This window comes from Podarcis tiliguerta, assembly GCF_965153285.1.
Source record: "Podarcis tiliguerta genome assembly, chromosome: 4".
Lineage (NCBI taxonomy): Eukaryota > Metazoa > Chordata > Lepidosauria > Squamata > Lacertidae > Podarcis > Podarcis tiliguerta.
Window position 1 is genome coordinate 57,687,792 of NC_139537.1, and position 20,254 is coordinate 57,708,045.

Below are 20,254 nucleotides of genomic sequence, written 5' to 3' on the forward strand. Positions count from 1 at the left end.
CAGAAACTCTTAATCATGTATCCCCAGCCCATTTACAGACAACCAACAGGCAAAGGAATGCAGAAGAGGAAGAAAAGGAATATTTATACAATTGCAATTGCATGATTCAGATAACTTTTACTAGAATCTTCATGAACTGGAACATATATGCATTCAAAATGTATTTTAAAAAAGAGAGAGAAACAAGTAGGGACAAAGTCAACTTTAAAGGTGGCTAACATGAAAACCTCTGGAGCTACCCATCTCAAATTTGGCGGGGTTGATCCCCTCTGTAGGGGCTACTATGACCCTAAATTTCATGTACCTACTTGAATACTGTTTGTGAGTCATTAAAGTGCCACAGGACCTTTGTCTGCTTTGGGTGCAACATAACATTTGCTACCTTCTTTGGAATTTACTTCACAGAACAGTTGTGGTGATAAAATAAAAAGACTCCACATACACTCTCATGAGCTCACCAGGGAAAGGGAAAAATACAGATGTGAGGAATACAATTTCTTCTGCACACTTTAGGAATGCGTGACAGTGCTTCATTGATGTGTCCCAAGGTAGTGGTGATGATCCTGTTGTCCTGGCCTTGAATAATCCAGGTCTGCCCAAATATATGGTACATGTCTAGGCAATGTGGTGCAGAATACATTCTCGTGATATATTACCACGGTGAAGAAAATATATTACCATGGTGAAGAAAACAGCTACAGCATGTTTGTGCCTTAGAATGAATTAGTTGCATACTTCATTGCAAACCCTGACCCAGAAACATAATTTCGTGTCTCTTCTTTAGTTCTTTCGGAAAATAATTACATTTGAATCAAGACTAACAGCTGGAAACTGTTGGCTTCAAACGCATTCCTTCGCCTCTTGTTTTCTTTGCTATTCTTTATGTTTGCTCTCCTCCCCCCTGCCCAAAAGGATTCATTATTGACCTAGAAATAATGGTTCATCAGAACTGAAGCAGATTGTGGCAAGCCTTTAAAATAATTAAAAAATAAGAAACCACACAGCGTTGATCAAGTATGTTTGGGGAAAACTCTTTCACCTAACACTAAATACAGAGTTTATGACAAGCCAAGCCTGAGCAGTTTGATTAGCAGACATTTCTTCTTTGCATGTGATCAGGGGTGTTGTGAAGGTCAAATCACACATCTAACTTAAAAGATGAGTTAGAATCCCTTATAAAAGGCTGCCTGGGCCATACATTCAAAGGAAGCAACCGTTTGCACAGTGAAGTGTTTATTGCTTACATGACATGAAACCTAGCATGCCTCTCAGCCAAGTTGGAATCACTCCCAAACAAGCACTGCAGATTTAATCGTACTCCTGAAAGTGTTTGGTTTTGGGTTTTGTCTGAACAAATTGCTAGAGAAATGAATGCAGCCAAATTAAAAAGAGAAGTGGGTGGGGGGAGAGAACAAGTGTGGGGGTGAACTGGAAAATGGATTGATTTCAAAACTGTGAAAATTGATTTAAGTCTACTAGGGATTCAGAGGCCTCTGGGGCATATTAAAAAAAAGAAGGAGGAATGATGAAAAGGCACGACAAGCATAGCAAATGAGGATAGATTGATGGTGTCTAGAGTACAATGTATGTGGAACGAAGCTGTCTGGACTCTAGTGTGGAATAAGCAACTTTTTTAAAAAAAAATCTAGAGTGAATGAAATTGCCTGTGGTGGAATGATTCTCTTTAGATTTTGAAAAGGAATGGCAATACCCACAATAGAATGACAAGTACAAGTAGGATCTGCAAAAAAAAGTTGCAGTGCAGAGTGCTCCTGTTTACTGTCCCAGTTTGTCATTCACAGACAAACCTCAGTTCTCTGTTCCTTTGCTAATTAGTCAGTCAGTATTCCACAACCACTGAACATGCTCATGGGGCTCCCACCCCACTAAACATGTTTTGTACTTCTGCAAACCTTGGCCTTCTGCAAGATGATGATGCTTCCCATATCAGTTACCTATGGCTACACAGGCAACACCACTCAGGCCTAAACATTAGAAATAGAAGAAAGGAGTGGTACCAAGAACAAAACATTGCAGTGTGGAATGCTCCTGTTCATTGTTGCAACGTATCAGCCATGCACCCTGCTTTCCCAATATATTCTAGCCTATTCCATTCCACATGGTTTTCCATTTCTTCCCTCCAAGTCAAGTCAGCATTCCACGGTTGCTGAGCATGCTCAGTGCTCATCGGGGTGACTTTGAGGTTTCCTCTCCTTATGTGCCCCCACATAAATACTTTTTGGGCTTCTTCTACAAACCTTGGGCTTTCCCCAAGTGGACTCATACTGTCCTTTTTTTTCAAAGGTGATGTCATTTGGGATACATAAGCAACAACACTCCTATGCAGTGTAAACAGAAGGAAGGAAGATCTAACTAGGAATAATGGTGGGATAACAGTCTACAGTGGAATATTCTTTGATATATTTCACGCGAACTGTTAATTATGGAATTATTAGGGTTATGTTGTGGTGATATTATTGTTTTTATTCTGTGCTCTTCTTGTACCATTGCATTTAAAGACTGCTTATTTTCTGTGAATTGCTTTGGGAACCAATGTATTTGTGGGAAATGCTGCATATAAATAAAATGAATGACTTTATTTGTTGAAAGACTTATCAAAACAGCATAAGATTATAGCATGAAGACTAGAAAGAAAGGATCTCAATTAGAATTAATGTCGTTATAATTCACCACTGTCACTTCAAATGAAATGCTTCCTGCCAATCTCTATGTAAATATCTGAGTGGATGTTTTATTTATTTTTTTTACACCATTTGCTACTCCAGGGTGAAGTTAGAGGTATTTTCCTTGCTTCGAATTCACTGCTGCCAGTTACTCCTGCCATTCCAACGTTTCATTATTGATTGTATCATTTTGTATTAAGTTACTATCATTATTGTAGGGGGTGTTGGTTGGTCTCAAGACATTATAGAGACAACGCTGTCTCAGGCCAGCCTAGTTATTATATTTTCATCCATAAATAAAAGCCCTCCAATCCAGGCATGGCATTTCAATTCATGGGCTTTGCTCCCCATTCATCCCACTGGAGCGAATGAGATGCCACTATCCCTCCACACATTGCTCTACAGCACTCGTATTTGATATTTATTCAGCACTAAATAAAGGAAGCAGGGAGCAGGTTTCGAAGAGAGGCTTGAGGAGCAAAGGGACCACGTCTCCCTCGACCCATCACTCCAGAAATCCCTCCGCCGCCCGGCTGCTTGCGGCTGCCAGTCCTCCGCTTTCTATTCGATTTGTCCTGGACCTTTGCAGCCCCCGCGGGGAGTTTGCGTCAAAAGCAAAGCAAGGGGCGCCGAACGGGGGACTAACAAGAGGCAGCTGAAGATGGCAGGTGGCCAAGAAGAACGGGCACACATCCCTAGAAAACCTAAGTTTTAAAAAACTTTTTTTCCCCCCGTCTGAAAACCGTTTGTTGACATGGGCTAGAGCCCGAGGAGAAAACTCCAGAGAAAAGCTTGGAAGCGCTCGTTTTTCTGAAAAGCCTCTCGGACGCCACAAAGGCCGCAGAGAGCGAGCGACCCGCCCCACCCGCCTCCTCCTCCTCTCGCCACAGGGCAAGGAATGCGCGGCGGAAGGGCTGGGGCGGGGAAAGGGGCGCGCGCTGGCCGCTGCCCGGGGCAGCCGAAAGCCTTTCCCGCCTTCTTTCCCTGGAGGGAGCCCTGCGAGTGACGTGCGCGGCGCGGCTCGACGCCGGCCCCCGTGCAGCTCCTCCCGCCCCTTGCCCAGACAGGGGGAGGGAAGAGGGGAGGAGTGATGTGCTGCTGGGGAGAGCCGGGCTGCGCGAGCCGAGAAGTGGCGACTGGAGGGAGCTGCCGCCTCCCCGCCTTCCTCGTCCGTACCTGAGCGGCAGGAGCCACAGCAGCAGCAGCAGCCGCGAGGTCGGCTCGCTCCCCTGGCTCGGGCGGCGGCGGCGGCGCTGCTAGCCGAGGGGCGCCTGCTTCCCCGCTCGCCCATGGCTTCCTCCGGCAGCGGCATGGAGGAGGTGCGCGTCTCGGTGCTGACCCCGCTCAAGCTGGTGGGGCTGGTGTGCATCTTCCTGGCGCTGTGTCTGGATCTGGGAGCCGTGCTGAGCCCGGCCTGGGTGACGGCCGACCACCAGTCTTACCTCTCCCTGTGGGAGTCCTGCGAGAAACTCAACAACCCGGAGACCTGGCGCTGCATAACTACCTTGAACAGCGGTGAGAGAGAGAGAGGGGGGGGGGCACCTGCCCGGCACCTTTTCCCTGCCTTCTTCTTGACTTCAACCCCCCCCCCGTTCCCTCCCCGTCCCGCGCCTCTCCCTCTGACCCCACCCATTGCAGCAGCGCCCCCCAACATTTCTTCGGAGAGGGTCCTCCCTGCTCCCCCCCCCCCTGCATCCCGCCCCTAGAATAGCATCTCCTTCCCTCATCCCCACCCGCAGCTTACCCGCCCCCCGCTCAGGTTAGCCTTTTCCTCCGCAGCACCGGACTTCTCCTCTGCCCCCGCTTTGCCCCCTCTTTCCTCTCCAGGATCCATCAGCGCCACCTCTTAACAGAACGCCTTTTCTTATCCTGAACACTTCTGCTTCCATAGCGGTAGCCTCGCCTTCTCAAAACGCCTCTTTTGTCCCATCATCCGGAGTCGGCAGCCCGTTGTTACCCACGTAGAGCATTGCTCATTGCCCTCACATTGCCTCCTGCTGCCCACCTGGACCCAGCGCAACCCGCCTCTCCATCCCTGACCACTTTTCTATCCCACCTGACTTCACACCACACCACACTCGTCCCTGCATCCTAATTTTAACCTACTCCTTTTTTCCTCCCACCTCATCTCAGATCCTCCCCAGTAGTCTTTCTCATTGCCCAAATCCAAATGCCACATTCTGCTTTAGTTGTGATCAGTCCATCATACGTGCCCCCAATGCCCTTCCTTCCCAGCACCCCATGAGCTGCAGTCTCAAGTCTGCCATTCCAAGTTCCAATCCTCTACCTTTCCCTCTTTCTTATGCTGAATTTATTCTTTATGTCTGCCTGCTTATTTCCCCAGCTGTCCCTCCTCCTCATAGCCCCATGTAGACAGAGAAGCAATATGTTTAAATGATGCGTCTGTGAAGCAGGCAGTTAAGTATTTTCATCTACACACATACAGCATTATACACTCCTTTTCTCTTGTCTTGGAAGTCAGGATACAGCAAGGGCTAGAAAACAGGGATAGCTTTTTCAAAGCATTTGCATCATGGGATACCCTGTAGTTGTTTTTAATGAATTGGCGTATTTCGTTCATGAAAAGAGCCTCAATCCTGCATGTTGTGGTGTGAAGGTGGTTTGTGGATTATCTTGCTGTTGTTTTTAACTTCAAATCAGTATTTTACCCTATACCCAGTCCTCAAGCTGAAGCTGACAAAAAAAGTTGTGGCTTTCAGTTCATTGAATCTGTAGCCAACATAAGAAGCAACACTCTCCTGTCACTGTATTCTGACACTTTCCCTTTTCTGTTATTCCTGTGCTCTCCTCCTTCTCTATCCCTGATGAGAACTTTCACTAGGCAACATATGCAGCTTTGTCTCTCAGCCTCTTCCCCCCTCCCCCATGTACCGTATCTTGTTGGCCTTGTTGGCATTTATCCTGTTTCATTTTTTCTTTCAGTAAGCAAAATAATATCTCCCCCTAATGGAAAAATTGTCCCTTGAAATGAGCAAGATTGTTTCAAAATCATCCCTCCATCCCCATATCAAGTGGCTTGCTCAGTCTGCAAAATCCTTTTTGTGAGAGTTGCTTCTATTTTCCACTGTATCACAGCTATAATCTCTATTGGAAACATCTACAAGTTAAACTGTAGCCTTCACATACTAAGCCCGAAATCTGGTTTTGAATCATGTATTACCCTTGTGTTTTAAGAAATTGTGCAATAAGAGATTGGTTTCTTATTGGTTTGACTGCCTGCTGTGTATTTTGCTACATGCCTTTGTTTCTTTGAAAATTCTTAAAAATGTTCTTGGAGATCTTTGCTTCAAAACTGCAGCAGAGGTCCTTTCTTTTATTTTGTACTTTTTATCACTCCATCAAGTAAGATTTGGTGTTGGGTGAGGTTTGCTGTCAATTGTGTCATGTAAAGTAAATCATTTTTATTTTATTTTTTAAAGAATTGCTTCTTTGGGCTGTTACCAGGGAGTCTAAACAAACTTTGTAACAGAGCTGTATTTAAAAAAAATCTCTTCTCCCCTCCCACCCCACCCCCTGAAATTTATGTAGGAATGTCAGCTTTGACTTGATGTGTCTCCTTAGCAACAGGAATCCTTTTGCCCCTTTCTCTGTCTTCTAAAATGATATCCCTTGATTGCATAAAGACTTTTCATATGAATTGGGTGGAGGTGGGAAGTGGGGGACCAAGTTTCAGTTCAGCTGGTTTTACTTTATTTCCTTACCTTCCAAAGTATGAGGGATTAGGAAGGTTAAATAGTGCACAGATCAGCATTAGAGGACTGCTAAGCACTCTCCATTTGCATCTGGGAGACATCTCCCTTTTTAGATTTTTCCTATAGAAGTGTGAGTGAGGGGAATGGGTTGGATGTGAGCTGAAGGCTTGTCATTGCATTTTTGAACAATAAATGAATGGGAAAAGCAGGTATTTGTTGTTGTGTCTTCCTGAATGCCTTCCTGCTCCTTCAGGAAATTTCAAGGCTCTCCCATTCTATGAAGTCATAGACTAAGCTTTACTGGTTTTTTTTTTGTTTTGTTTTTTTGTTTGTTTAAAATAGTTTTCCATGTTTTACAAGCTGCTGGGAATGACTACTGGGGCTATTTTAAGCAAGACCTTTCCTTTAATTGTATCTGGGTCTAGAGTCAAGCTTTGAAAGCTTTCCTGAAATATGAGAATGTGCACTGTTTACACAGACATGCATATGCACAAATGTTTGTCCTTTGATACAAACAAATCCTCTGCACAAGCTGGCAAAAGGCCCTCATTGCATTTGGTGAGTAATGGATTGGGTCCTACATCTATAGTGTGATTTGTTCTACATTCACAATAGCCCTTTGTTGTTAAGAACTTAGCCTTTTTTCTTCTACGTGAAGCAAAGTATCCCTATTCTGTCTCATTGCAGGCAAGGCTTTTAAGGTTAAAATAATTGGGATATACTGGAAATCAGCAGAAAGAGCTTCCTTTAGGAAGACTTTTTAATTATGACACCAGGGCAAATAGCATTGTCACTGGAGAAACAGAAGGAGCCAGAGGCACAAGGCATCTCCCCCTACCGTCTTAAAACATTTGCTTCATTGTCCCTTGAAGGAGAGCACCTCAAGTGGCACAATCAAGGGCAGCCACACACCGGAGCCTGCTAAAGCATATCCAGGGTTTAATTAAAAACCTTTGTCTTAATTAGACTTTAGGTCCTGACTGCTGTCAGAGAGGGCACATTTGGTTGTATCTGCAGCAAGGAACATCCTTTGAGCAATTACCAGAAAACAGTCTCTTTGTCCAGTTTTGCTAACGGCCAGCATATCCCTTGTTAACTATATAATGTGCTATATAGCTGTAACACTAACTGAGCATCAGCATGTTTCTGCTAACACTGCTAATACCAAAGTGGGAGAGAGGGCTGTGTATATATTTTAAATATTTCAGGAGGCATCCAGCCATATTAAATTTGCCTGATAATAAACTAGACATGCAGTTGTCCCCCATCTGTGCAGATGATTTGATAAAAAAATGCATGTTTTGATCATGGCATTTTAAAATAAGTCGGTAGATTTCAGCTAAGATCCCAGACTCCCGGGCAGCCCTGTTGATTTCTCTGGAGCTACATGGAAGTAAAATTGTGAAGAGTCATAGCTTGGAAGTCTGGCATTGTTGTTTTGATGTAGATTAGGCCATTTAAAACAGCAACATGGCTTATTCTTACATCAGAGCTATGTGTAAGTGCATGCATACTGTATTTTCTTATGGCATTTGACGTGTGAAGAATGTAGCCCACATGTATGGCACACTGCATTAGGTTTTCAAAGCCTTTGCTGTAGAATCGTATGATGCTGAATTATGCTTGTCATACTATGTTGTTTATTACAGATCAGGCATACTACCTTTGTAGTATTGGCAAAATTAAGAGGCACTTTGAGATATAGTCTTTCTAGAAAATGTGTATTTTCACTTAAGCACATACACATGCATTTATACAAAAAAAGTCTTTTGGGAGTCTGAATCATCAAAATAATATTACACTGAGAAAAACATAAACAAACATTATAAAGCTTTCTTCTTTAAGGGATATTATTGTTCTCTCTGCTGAAACATGTATCATAATGTTTATACAGCAGCATTCAGATGTGTTCCTTATAACTTTTGGGAATCCACAGGACTAAATGCTTACTAGTTTCATCTAGGATCTTTTAATGTATTGTTAAAAATGTAATGCCAATTAATTACTTCTTTCTTTTCACATTGCATTTAGAATATTGGGGATCCAAAATTCAGCCCAATCGAACTGTTATTTTAAAAGATAAAGTTGAATTGATAGCTTCTGGGTTTTGTTCTTTGTTTTGGATGGGGAAATGAATTGAGATCTAGCTTTACCGAAATATTGCAATATCCCATTTTAAATCTATTATCTACTAACTAACCTATGTTTTAACAGTCATAGTTTGTGTGTCTGCTTATTTTGCATGAGAGCAGCTGTTCCAAGCGGAATTGACAGCTCAAAAGCAGCTTCCTCCTGGGAATATGTAGATCATGGCTTTAACTGAGTTGATAGTGATGGATATTTGCAAATAGCTCAGCAAGACTGATAGTCACAACACACTGTTCTTCCCTGCCTTCCTGGAAATGTTTTCTTAAAACTGAAAAAGAATAGCTAAGCAGAATGGAAAAAGCAATTGTTAACATAAAAAGTTTTACAGATGCCATGGCCAACAAGCTGTATAAAAGGCAAATTCATGTCTTACTCTGAAATGTAACTAGAAGATGGATTTTAAAGAAGGCTTTATTTTAAAGCTTTTCAGAATGTACCCTCTTTTCTCAAAGGAGTAATTGTGATATATTGTATAAGAATGCAAATCTTTACAGCATCCTTGCATCTATGGTGGAACCCCTCCCCATTTTGAACTGTTTCTACAAGTTCAAGATGCTTCCTCTGCAATCCAGGAAGGCTAATCTACGTAGAGTGTGGTGCTGATAACACCAAGGTTGCAGGTCAATCCCCTTAAGGGCCATCTGCATATTCCTGTATTGCAGGGGTGGACTAGATAACCCTCATGGTCCCTTCCAACTCTACAATTCTACGATTCTATGATTCTTCTAAATCTTTTCTTCTCTGCTGGCAAGGCATGTAGCAACTGGGGATGTCTAAATGGTCCTCACCGGCAGCCATACCACTAAATAGATAGTAGTTATTTTGAGAAATTGGATAGAAATGTGCAAAATCAGATTTTAAAAAGCAAGCACATCAACATTTCTGACACTTCCAATTCCGAAATCCTTATCCAGCTCAATGGATTCTATAGTATAGTGGTACCTCTGGTTACAAACTTAATTTGTTCTGGAGGTCCATTCTTAAGCTGAAACCGTTCTTATCCTGAGGCACGCTTTCATTAATGGGGCCTCCCGCTGCACGCGCGCCTCTGGCGCACAATTTCCGTTCACATCCTGGGGCAAAGTTTGCAACCAGGAGCAGCTATTTCTGGGTTAGCGGAACTCATAACCTGAAGCGTTCATAACCAGAGGTCCCACTGTATTGTTTATTAATTTCTACAGATTTGTAGACTGCCCTTCATCACTTCAGTGTGATCTCAGAGTGGTTTCCATCAATTCACATGCACATACACACAAAATAAGCAAAATAATAAAAACAAATGTTGAAACAATGCATTTAACAAAATAGTCATAGGGTAACAGCATAAAGCATGAATAGTAATAGGGTAACTAGTGGTTGCTGGTTAGCTCCAAAAGCCCATGTTATCTTTACCTGCCAGCAGAAGCCAATAAGAGTCTCCATTATTTGGACTTCCAGAAGAGAGGACTTCCAAAGTCAGGGGCCACACCAGGGAAAGCCCTGTCATGCACCACCATGTGGTGGACCAAGTCCATTGAAGCGACCACAAGAAGCGCCCCCCCTGTCAGCCACATAGCCCTAGACAGATGGCAAAGTCATGGACAAACATGGAGGACAAGGCTATCAGCAGTTACTAGCCATTATTCTGTTCTTTGTCCACTGTCATAGGCATTAGGACTCTGAATACCAGTTGCTGGAAACTGTAGGTGGCCAAGTGTGGTTGCAGTCATGTCCTGATTGCAGGCTGCACACAGGCCTCTGGCCAGCTACTGTGACAACAGGATGCCGTGCCAAAAAGGCATTGGCCTGATGCACCAGGCTCATCTTATGTTCTTAAAGGAAAAGGTGCATCAACACTAGGGTCGCCCACATTAAATACGTGGTTAAGGGTAATTGCATGCAGCAATGTGTGCGTTGATCACTACTTTGTTAATATTTCACCTGGAAATCTTTGAATCAAAGTTAGGTGTTTTGAGGGCTCCTTGGTAACCTGCCCAGATAATGCGTGACCTGATTTTATTGATGTTCTGGACTATGAATAAAATAAAGGAACAGTGCCACCACAGCTAAAGCATTGTTCTGTTCCTTGCAAGTGTGGCAAAACCACTGTGGCTTTGTATAAGCACTGCTGCCATTAAAGTTGTTCTGGGTTGTGCTCATTCATTCCCAGCCGGATTATTCTGAAATGCATTAAATGTAATTTGCAGGTGGCAAGATAGGATCTAGTTTGTCCATCCTTGTATTTCTGCACCTGTTCCACAATCGCCCTAGTGGCCAGTTCATAAGAAGAATGTTTCTGCATGGCAAAAGTATGCCATCATTGGTTTCCATTCATTCATTTATTACATGTATCTCCAAGGAGGTAAGGGTGGCATACATGGTTCTGACCCTTCCCAATTTATCTTGACAACAACTCTTTGAGGTAGGTTAGGCTGACATTGAGTGGCCCAAAGTCAGCCAGGGAGCTTCATGGCTGAGTGGGGACTTGAAATCTGGGTCCAGTCCAGCACTTTAACCCATGCACCATACTGGGATTCCTGTCTAGGAATGAAAAGGTCAGTGCATGTTCCTATGCTCCATAGGTCACATCACCAGTACTATAGCAATGTTTCACCAGTGCCATGCATTTCCTTATGTAGTCAGCAGCATCAATGCCTGTACTCACCTCTAGTCAAAGAAGAGCTAGAGTCAGGTCCACTTGAAATCTTTGTGCATCTTGCAGGGTAGTCCTATAGGTGGCTATGTAGAAGTAAGCCAAATGTGGATTGCTTCCAGGAAAGTCTATATATAGGATTGCACTTCTAGGAAAGGTTGCTCATTTGCCTTTAGCATTGTGTGCCAACGCAATATCAGGAAAGACACACAGCACCCATGTTTCTTTGATTATGATCTAGTTGTGAGTCTGCACATTATCACTTGGTCCTGTGAAGAGACACTAACACACACAGGAATGGGATGTCAGGGAGCATCTTCCACAGCTTACTAGCTGCCTCTTCGTGTTCTTGCACCTTAAGAATCAAGTGAGCAAAGGTTCCTTACCATGCCTGAGATGTCACCCAAATCAGGGGGGAAATACTGATGGAATATATGGCGAGTGGCCTAGAAAAGGGAGGAAACGGCAAACAGAGCAACAGACACATGTGCTTTAAGATCTCCCAGAAAAAGAACATAAGTGAGCCCAACCCCAATCCAATAAAATCCCTATTGGTCAGTTTTTAGAGGATAGACATAGCTGTGCTGGTTAACTTATGGGGGAAAGGCTACACACCCACTTGTGTTTTAGACACAACAGGAATAAATGCAGACTGACAGGCAGTGGCTATTCCACGTTTCAAATGAGTATTTTTCCAGCCCTATATGGAGATGCAAGGGATAGGCTTGGGCCTTCCACTGAGTTATAGCCCCTTTCTCTGTGTCTCTCATAACTCTTCTAGATCTTTCTGGGAAGTTTGTGCTTGGACCATCTCATGTATAAGCCAACTGTTGTATTCAGTTTTGTTTTATTCTAAGCATGGAAGAAATCTTCAGTGAAGTGTATCCTAAACTAATTTATCTTGCTGTTACTGCCTTTGTATATTGCAGCATTTAAAATTTTAATGCCTGCTTCTCCTTTAAATATTTTTAATTGGGCTTCCGGAATTTAAAGGATGCTTTTACTGCTAGTGATAATATAAGTAGTCTAAATATTTTATGAGGTTTATATTTAGAATCAAGTGGACTGTAACCTTGACTCATACTCAGTTGCAAAAGATGATGCGGTAAGATTCATATTCATAAGCAGTGGGAGGAGAGAGGTGCTAGCTTATGCAATATTGACTTCTTCAGTTAATATAGGGCAGTGTTTTATCCTGGATAAATAAATAGATGCTGGTGCTCACCATGAAATTGTTACAATAAGTTCCACACTTTTTAACAACAACAACAAGGTGCTGGTACTCCGTACCCTTGAATTCCCCTGGAAAAAAGCACTGATATAAGGAACAGCAATTACTGTATCACTGTCAAAATGAGAAACAGTAACAGGTGGCATTCCACAGGAGCCCCTTCAGTTTAGTGCTGTCAACGTATCATTACTGACTCTGATGGAGAAATGGAGAGTATTGAAAGTTAGGACAGAAACCAGCCAAAGTTAGCACTTTATACATTTCAGTGGAAAAGTGAGCTCACACAGCCAGCTCATGTCCATTGGAATCAATGAGAATGACCACTTGCTGAACCGTTCTCCAAGTTTGCCATGCTAGAGAACTAGAGAGAACTGCAAATGCTACAGAGCACAAGATAACAATATTTTATGGTAGAGAATTCTATAGTTTAACTTTCTCTCACTACCCAGCTTCATTGGATAACTCCAAGTTCTAGCACTATGTGACAGGGAGAAAAGCATACCTTTTTCCACATTCTTCAACACCATGAATAATTTCTACACCTTTATCATATGTCCCCTTAATTAAATAAGAAGTTCCAAACGTTGCAACCATTCGTCAAAAGGGAACTGCTCCAGCCTCCTGATAGTACCGACTGCTGTCCCCCTTCACTTTTTCTAGTTCTACAATATTATTCTTAGGATGAGGTGACCAGAACAGTACATGGTATTTGAGGTGTGATCATACCATAGATTTGTACAAATGCATTGCAATACAGGCAGTTTTATTTTTAATCCTTTCTTTAATGATCCCTAATATGGAATTAACCATTTTCACAGAAACTGTGTGCTTGGTTATCATTTTCACTGAGCTATCCACCACAACTCCAAGATCCCTTTCCTAGTCAGTCACTGCCAGTTCAGACCCCATCAGTGTATTTTTGTCCCAGTGTGCGTCAGTTTATACTTTTATTAATGTGTGTTTGCCATGTTATTGTAAATTTATCCAGTTTGGATAAAACCTTTTGGTGTTCTTTCCAATCCCTTTTTGTTTTTACCCCCTGAATAATTCAGTGTTGTCAGTAAACTCATCCACCTCACTGCTCACCCCTAACTAAAAGTCATTAATGAGCAAGTTAAAACCCAATATAGACCCTTGGGGAATCCAACTTACTACATCTTACCTTGTGAGAACTATCCATTTATTCCTTCTGTCTGTTTCCTGTTCTTTAATCCATTTCCAGTCTATAAGAGGACCTGTTCTTGTATGCCCATGGCTAAGTTTACTCATAAGTCTTTGGGGAGGGGCTTTGCCAAAAGTGTATGGCCAACTTATCCTGTAACTTTCTCAAGATTCAGCTCTCCAGCTTGTGAAGCCAGTGTGTGCAAAGAGGGTAATATCCATGCATTGTATCTATTGTACACAGTTCAAGTGCCACTTTGGTTATGATGCTTGGTTTGCCCGATGCCTAGTTATGACACTTGGAAATAAATAAAATGTTATTTAAGACAAGTAAAAATAAAATTTTGACAGAAACTATTTATGTTGAATATTTTGAAATGTGGCTACGGTTGATTTTCAAGAGCAGTAACTATGAAAATAGAGGGACAGTAACAAGAAAAAGAAGCAGCAAATCAGGGGAGAGGGGAAGAGCTGGAGGGCAGACAAACACAACACATGAAATCAATGAGATAAAACTAAATAGCTGAAAGAGATCATGGAAGTTACTAAGGCATGAATAAAGTTGACCCAAAATGCCTTCATTCAGTGCAATGATAGGAAAACTTGTCTATGGAATTGATACTCCCCACAGCTATAAGGGCCAAACTAGATGTGATATTAAATGTGGCTTTGCATTTAATATGCAGGGTTTTGTTTTTTGTTTTTGAAGCAAATCACATCTGCTGGGGACAAAAGTCATCATTAATGAGTTTGCATCAGGCATGATATTTGCATTGTTGCTAATGCAGTGTTTTCTCCCCATACAAATACCCAGTTCAGAGGAGATGTTTTCCTCAATCCCACATCACTGGTGTAAAGGCAGGAGCAACAAAGTGTGACAGCCAAACACAGCTGACAAAGAATAGAATTGAGGGGTTTAGGTAGGGCTACAGTGATCCACACCTTCAGTATTCTTATTGGCTGAGTCTGGGGAAAGATACTGGGCTTTGGCTATCAAAGAAAATAGGTTGCTTAAAGTTGGCTCCCAAATAAAAAGTGCCTTTCCCTCCACAAATTATTATAGTACCTCAACAGACTCCCATATGAAGACACAAGGCAGCAGTGAAAATAATGCATGCTGTGTCGCTTGAAGTTTCCAAACTTTTATATAATGGTTTGGGTTTTCTTGATTTGTTCCTTCTATACTGTATTGTAGGAGAAACACAGTGTCCCACCCCACTTTCTGAGAATAAAGAATGGCTCAGATTTTAGGGTATTTACATAGTACAGTTGTGTGTTTTTACTTTGGGTATATTAATATGGTTCAGCCTTCTCTTAAATGACAGTTATCTAGTTACTTAGTCTAAGGAGGCGATTGGTAGAGGGCAGTAACAAAGAGGTGCAGAAGGAGGCATTATTATTATTGTTTCATTTTATATCCCCCTTCCTCCTAAAGGAGCTGTGGAAAGTGGAGGTTTCTATTGTCTATGTAGAAGTGCACAAAGAAGTAAGAAACAACAGCATGAATGTTTAAATTCTAATAACACTCTGATGCAGAAGTAGAGTGTGAGGTGAAAGGTAGGATATTGTGATATTTTACTTAGATTAAACTGATTTGTTGTGGAAGTTCAATATAGCATGGAGGTTTATTGAACGCACTCCAGCAGCTTACCTATGGTTTGTTTACTGCCAGCATAATGGGAAGTCATGTACTGTTTGCTTACAAACCTTGGCTATTCTTACTATGACTTAGCATTGCATGTGAATCCAGCATCGACCACAAATTCTCACCAAAGTACAAAGGCACAAGGCAAGAGCAGCTGGGAAACAAATCAAAGTTTGGAGAAACAATCCATGAATGTCTGAGGGAGCAACTAATGGTTAACTTGTCTTAGTGTTTTGTGTGAACCAGGCCTTTTTGTTTTGAACTTGGAGAATCTAATCTTACAAAACAAGACATCACAATGGGGAATCACTGAGGTTGTTATAGCCACCAACATCACTATGAATACTCTTTTATTCTGTTAAGGAGAGAATGGGCAACTGTTTCACTGACATGAGGTGGATACAGTGGCATGAGAAAGGGAAAGAAGGTCTGAAATTGTGGTACAAGGGGATGAAATATTTCCTTTCTTCCTATCCCCCAAATACTGACCTTGCTCAGGAAATTTGATTACCCTTCTGCAAGCATGATAATAAATTTGTTGTACATCATGTGAAACATTCTTTTAATTTTACTGTTCTACTTTAAGTTGTTGTAATTCAGTCTCTGAAGTTGGTGATACTATTTTATACCTGTATGATGCCATTCAGGAGGATTGCAGGCAGTGTTAAGGTGTTGCAATAAAACCCTTTTGCAGGGGAACATTTCTTCGGTGGTGGTGGTGAATTATTTTCAGGGATACCGCAGTATTTTCTGAGCCTGCCTTTATTCAGACTTTCCTGGCTACACTTCTGAATCCTAACTAGAAAAATAATGATTGTTCATTGACACTGTCACAAAAAAAGATACTTTCGCCTCTCCCAATTTATCCCATGTAAGTGAAGTGCACAATGGGAAGACAGATATTGCATAAAACAAAGCAGGAGTGAGAAAACTGTGGCCTTCCATAAGAATATAAGAAGAGCCTGCTGGATCTGACTATTGGCCCATCTAGTCCAGCATCCCGTTCCCATAATGGCTGACCAGATGCCTATGGGAAACCCACAAGCAGGACCTAAGCATAACAGCACTCTTCCCTCCTGTGGTTTCCAGCCATTGGTATTCAGAAGCATGCAGCCTCTGACAGTGAAGGTAGGGCTTGTAGCCACTGACAACCATATCCTCCATGATTTGTCTAATCCTCTTTTAAAGCCATTCAAGCTGATGGCCATCACAGTCCAGATGTTGTTGGCCTCTAACTTCCATCACCCCAACCTTTGGCCATGCTAGTTCTCCATTTCTCGGCTTAAAGCATTTATGGCTATCCAAAAGAATTAACTAGGTTTGCATCAGTTTTTTGAAGTAGCTGCCATAGATCATCATGTCTTATTTTCAGTTCCATACAGGGGGAAAAAACATTTTCTCATTCTAGGAAGGAACTGAAGCATCATAAGTACACTTTCATTGAACTTATGTTTCTTAGTGTTATTATACTTTAGATTCAACCACTTAGTAAGAAAATGTATTTACCCAAGAAATCATCTTCTGCTGAAACATAGAAGATCAATAGAAATAGTTCTAAAAATTATATTTTGGTCTGGTACTAAAGCAGCATTATATTTTAAATTGCAAAGGTTTGTATACTCTAGTGTGCTGGAAAGTCTGACAAGTGATGTAATAACTACTATGTTCAACTGTGAAAATCACACTGGGTAGTGATGTACAGAATCAGGCTGTGACTGCATTTTAAAACAGATCAGACCTATGTAAGTCATCACCCCCTTTTTTTAATCAGCAAAACATTTTCTTCACATAACCAGCAGATATATTTTTTTAAGTCACTGGCAATGGAATCCTATGCATTTCTAATTTCCCACTGGGTTCAGTGGGGCTTACTGACAGGTCAAGATTCCAGCCCAAATACTAATTTCCTGGATGATCTTACCGTATGTTGGTGTTTGGGTAAACTATTTCCCTGCACAAAAAACTAAAGGGAAAACTCATCTCAGAAAAGTCCCATCATATGTTCAACACAATGTCTCTACCCAATTAAAGGGGCAGTAGACCCATGCAGCAGTACCTGCGCTTTAGGGTCGGATTGCTCCCGGTCTGTAAAGATCCGAACATGTAGACATGAAGTGGGGAACTGAATGGGGTCTGTGGGCCAGAACCTTATCTTTCCTATCCCCTGTGGCTTGACAGGTGGCTGTGTTTGCCCAACTATCCATCATAATGATGTCCCATGATAACCTGTTTATGTCTGCATCAGTGATCATCTGGTTGTTGTGGAACACTGTGCAAGTCCCTTTGGCCCAGAAGCATCTTCACTTACTCCACACATTACATTATATGTGATACCATGTATAGGGCAGGTGGGCACAGTATGGCCAAAGCAGATTCATGGGCCAACTGGGGTCGGCTCATTAGACCTATTGGTCAAAATTTTCCATTTAATGTGTGGATATCAGGGACAAAGCCAAGGAGCTGCGCAACCCTAGTTAAACAACATAGACCTGCTGCCCTGTTAATTCACATTGGCATTTTCACAAAAGGGTCATAGTGTCTTACACTAAGGAATGGCCATCTGAGCGAGTCCTTTATGTACACAGCTTCTAAACATTAGTGGCTTCAATCTGCTTCATAGCACAAAGACAGATTTATATATTTCTTGCATTGGGATTGCCTACATGTTTAGAGAGTTATCAGTGACAGCAATGAGAATCTGTGTTTCTGAAGTTTGAAACAAGTTCTTGTAAATATTTGTAAAGCAGACAGTTTGCTTTGTAGGGCTCTGATGCTTCAGTGTGGTCAAAATGTAGCTATTAAAACCACTTGCTCTGAAATTTTGAAACTGAATCAGGAATTGTAAACTCACTGTGTATGGATGTAACAAACTCCTGTTTAATCTGTGATAACATAATGAAGTGTGTGTTATTGAGTTACTCCTGAACCCTTGGGAAGACTGTTGGTTTCACCACAAACTCCCATTATATTGCAATGCCACCATTCAGCCCAGTTTAGGAAGCTTATCAGATGTACAGTTAGTTGTGATCTTATTGGATAATGAAACAAATGGAACAAGAGTCTATTGCTGTACATTCAATGCTTCACTTTCATCCGATAACCTACATAACTTTGTGCTAAAAATATATTGGTCCAAATACAGAGAATTCCGTGCTTATGAAATCAATAGGACAAGTTTGTTGTGACTAATTTAGGTCCCATTAATAACTGGATCATAATTTCTTTGGATTTGTATAAAAATGAATTAGTTCTGCCTTTTTAATTCATCTATCTTGCATGGCTGTTGTGAGTATAAATGGTAACAGCAGTTGCAGAGCAGTTCCTGTTGGCGATTAGCGTACATGCATTTGAAGACTTCCCAGAAGGTTCAGTTGGTGCAAAACAGTTGTTAGAGTGCAGACTTGAAACTGGGTATTTGGAACAGATCTTGCCAGTCTTAAATAACAGTATTGGCTCCCAATCTACTTCAAGGCACCATTCAGAGTGCTGGTTCTTACATTTAAAGGCTACAAGGGCTGTCTTGTGCCAGGACACTGAAATCTTTTCATGAGACTCTCCTTTGAGTGCATCTGCCATGAGAGATGAAGCAGATAGTGACCTAGAACCAGTACCTTTATTAAGTTTTAGAGCTCTCTCCCCACTTTCCTTGTGTCAAATTTGATGTCATTTCAGAGTCAGGTGTACCATTTTTCTTTGCTCAGGCATTTTCCACATTGTAGTTTTCTATTGCATTTCAACCAAGCTGTCACTAATTTATTTCAAAAGCTGTTTTATAGTCTGCAGTTTTAATGTTGTTTTATTGTATTTTTAAATCTTTCGTTATATGCTCTAAGGTTCCCTAGCTGAAGAACAAGGAAAAAATAAATTAAAAGAATAAAAGAAAGTTAATTGTGACATAAACTAGATCTGTTCTATCTGAGCCAGCAATCCATAGTTAGGAGTGGTATCATGATACACTCTCGTGTATTACCGGTAACTCATTGTACTGCCACAAAACTACAAAAAAGAGCCTGTAGGTCCACAAAGGGACACAGTGTGAAGATAGTTTAAATCAGCTGCCACAGGAAAAGTGGCCTGCACGCAGTGACTTACTCAGTATACATTTCATATGCATGGCATTCCTGTGCTGCTGTAGACCTATTTTGCCAGTCAGTTATGAGGCAGGAGAGCAGGGTCATTTTCACTAAATGCACCCCTACCATTATGACTCAGGCAGGCCCCTCCCCAATGCTAGCTAGAGACTGGGGACAATGTGTTGTTTCCAACACTGTCCATGAAGGTTAGGAGTACAGTGATTTGACTGAGGACTTTTCTTCCAAGCAGGTGTGAAAAGGTCCATTTCATTCAATGGGATACTAGAGAATTGACTCTTAAACAAAGGTATATTGATTAATCATTTATCCATGAACTGGCTATCACAAATTCACCATATGTTCCTCCTACCATGATTTCATTTAATATGCTTTTCTTTTCTTTTTTGAGTGGGGGACTTGGGGGATCTATATCTGTTTATGTAAGACTATCACATGTCAAAGGTAGTGGCTTGTTTCTTTCTATTTAAAACTTGTATTCATGTATTAACAGTGTGGTATTGATATAATGCGTTAGGTAATTTTCTCCACTCCAGTTGTAATAAAAATTGACCACAATGAATGTATCACTATGCAATTATCCACACTTCCATTACAGCTTCACATATAGAATTAAGTTAAATCTTATGCATGGCTCATTTTCATACCTTTTAGAAACTCTTGCCCAGCCCCCCCCCCCCAATCCTAAAGTGATTACAGACTAAGCACCCAGGGTTTGAGGTCACAAGAGACACCCTACTTGCTTTTGGTTATGCTGCCCTGCTGCAGACTTCCTCCCAAACATTTGGATAGTGTTGGGAAGTGGCTGATGCAGGGTGCCTCATGTGATGTTAATCATACATAACTTGAGCATCCAAATAGGACTTGTTTGAACCAAAGAAAGTTTCATTGAATTCTTTCGTAAGCCTTCAATTACTTACATCTCTGTTTAACAGTACAGTACTGTTCT

At 41.6% G+C, this 20,254-nt stretch overlaps 1 protein-coding gene across 1 annotated transcript in view; it reads left to right on the forward strand.

Annotated features, from left to right (window-relative positions):
• The first annotated feature begins 3,574 nt into the window (after window positions 1–3,574).
• The window catches only part of TMEM47 (transmembrane protein 47), a 30,985-nt gene continuing 14,305 nt past the window's right edge, over window positions 3,575–20,254 (forward strand). Inside the window, exon 1 of the mRNA XM_083438954.1 lies at window positions 3,575–4,199. Coding sequence (XP_083295080.1) covers window positions 3,974–4,199 — 226 coding nt within the window. The 5' untranslated portion in view covers window positions 3,575–3,973. The remainder of the gene's footprint in view (window positions 4,200–20,254) is intronic.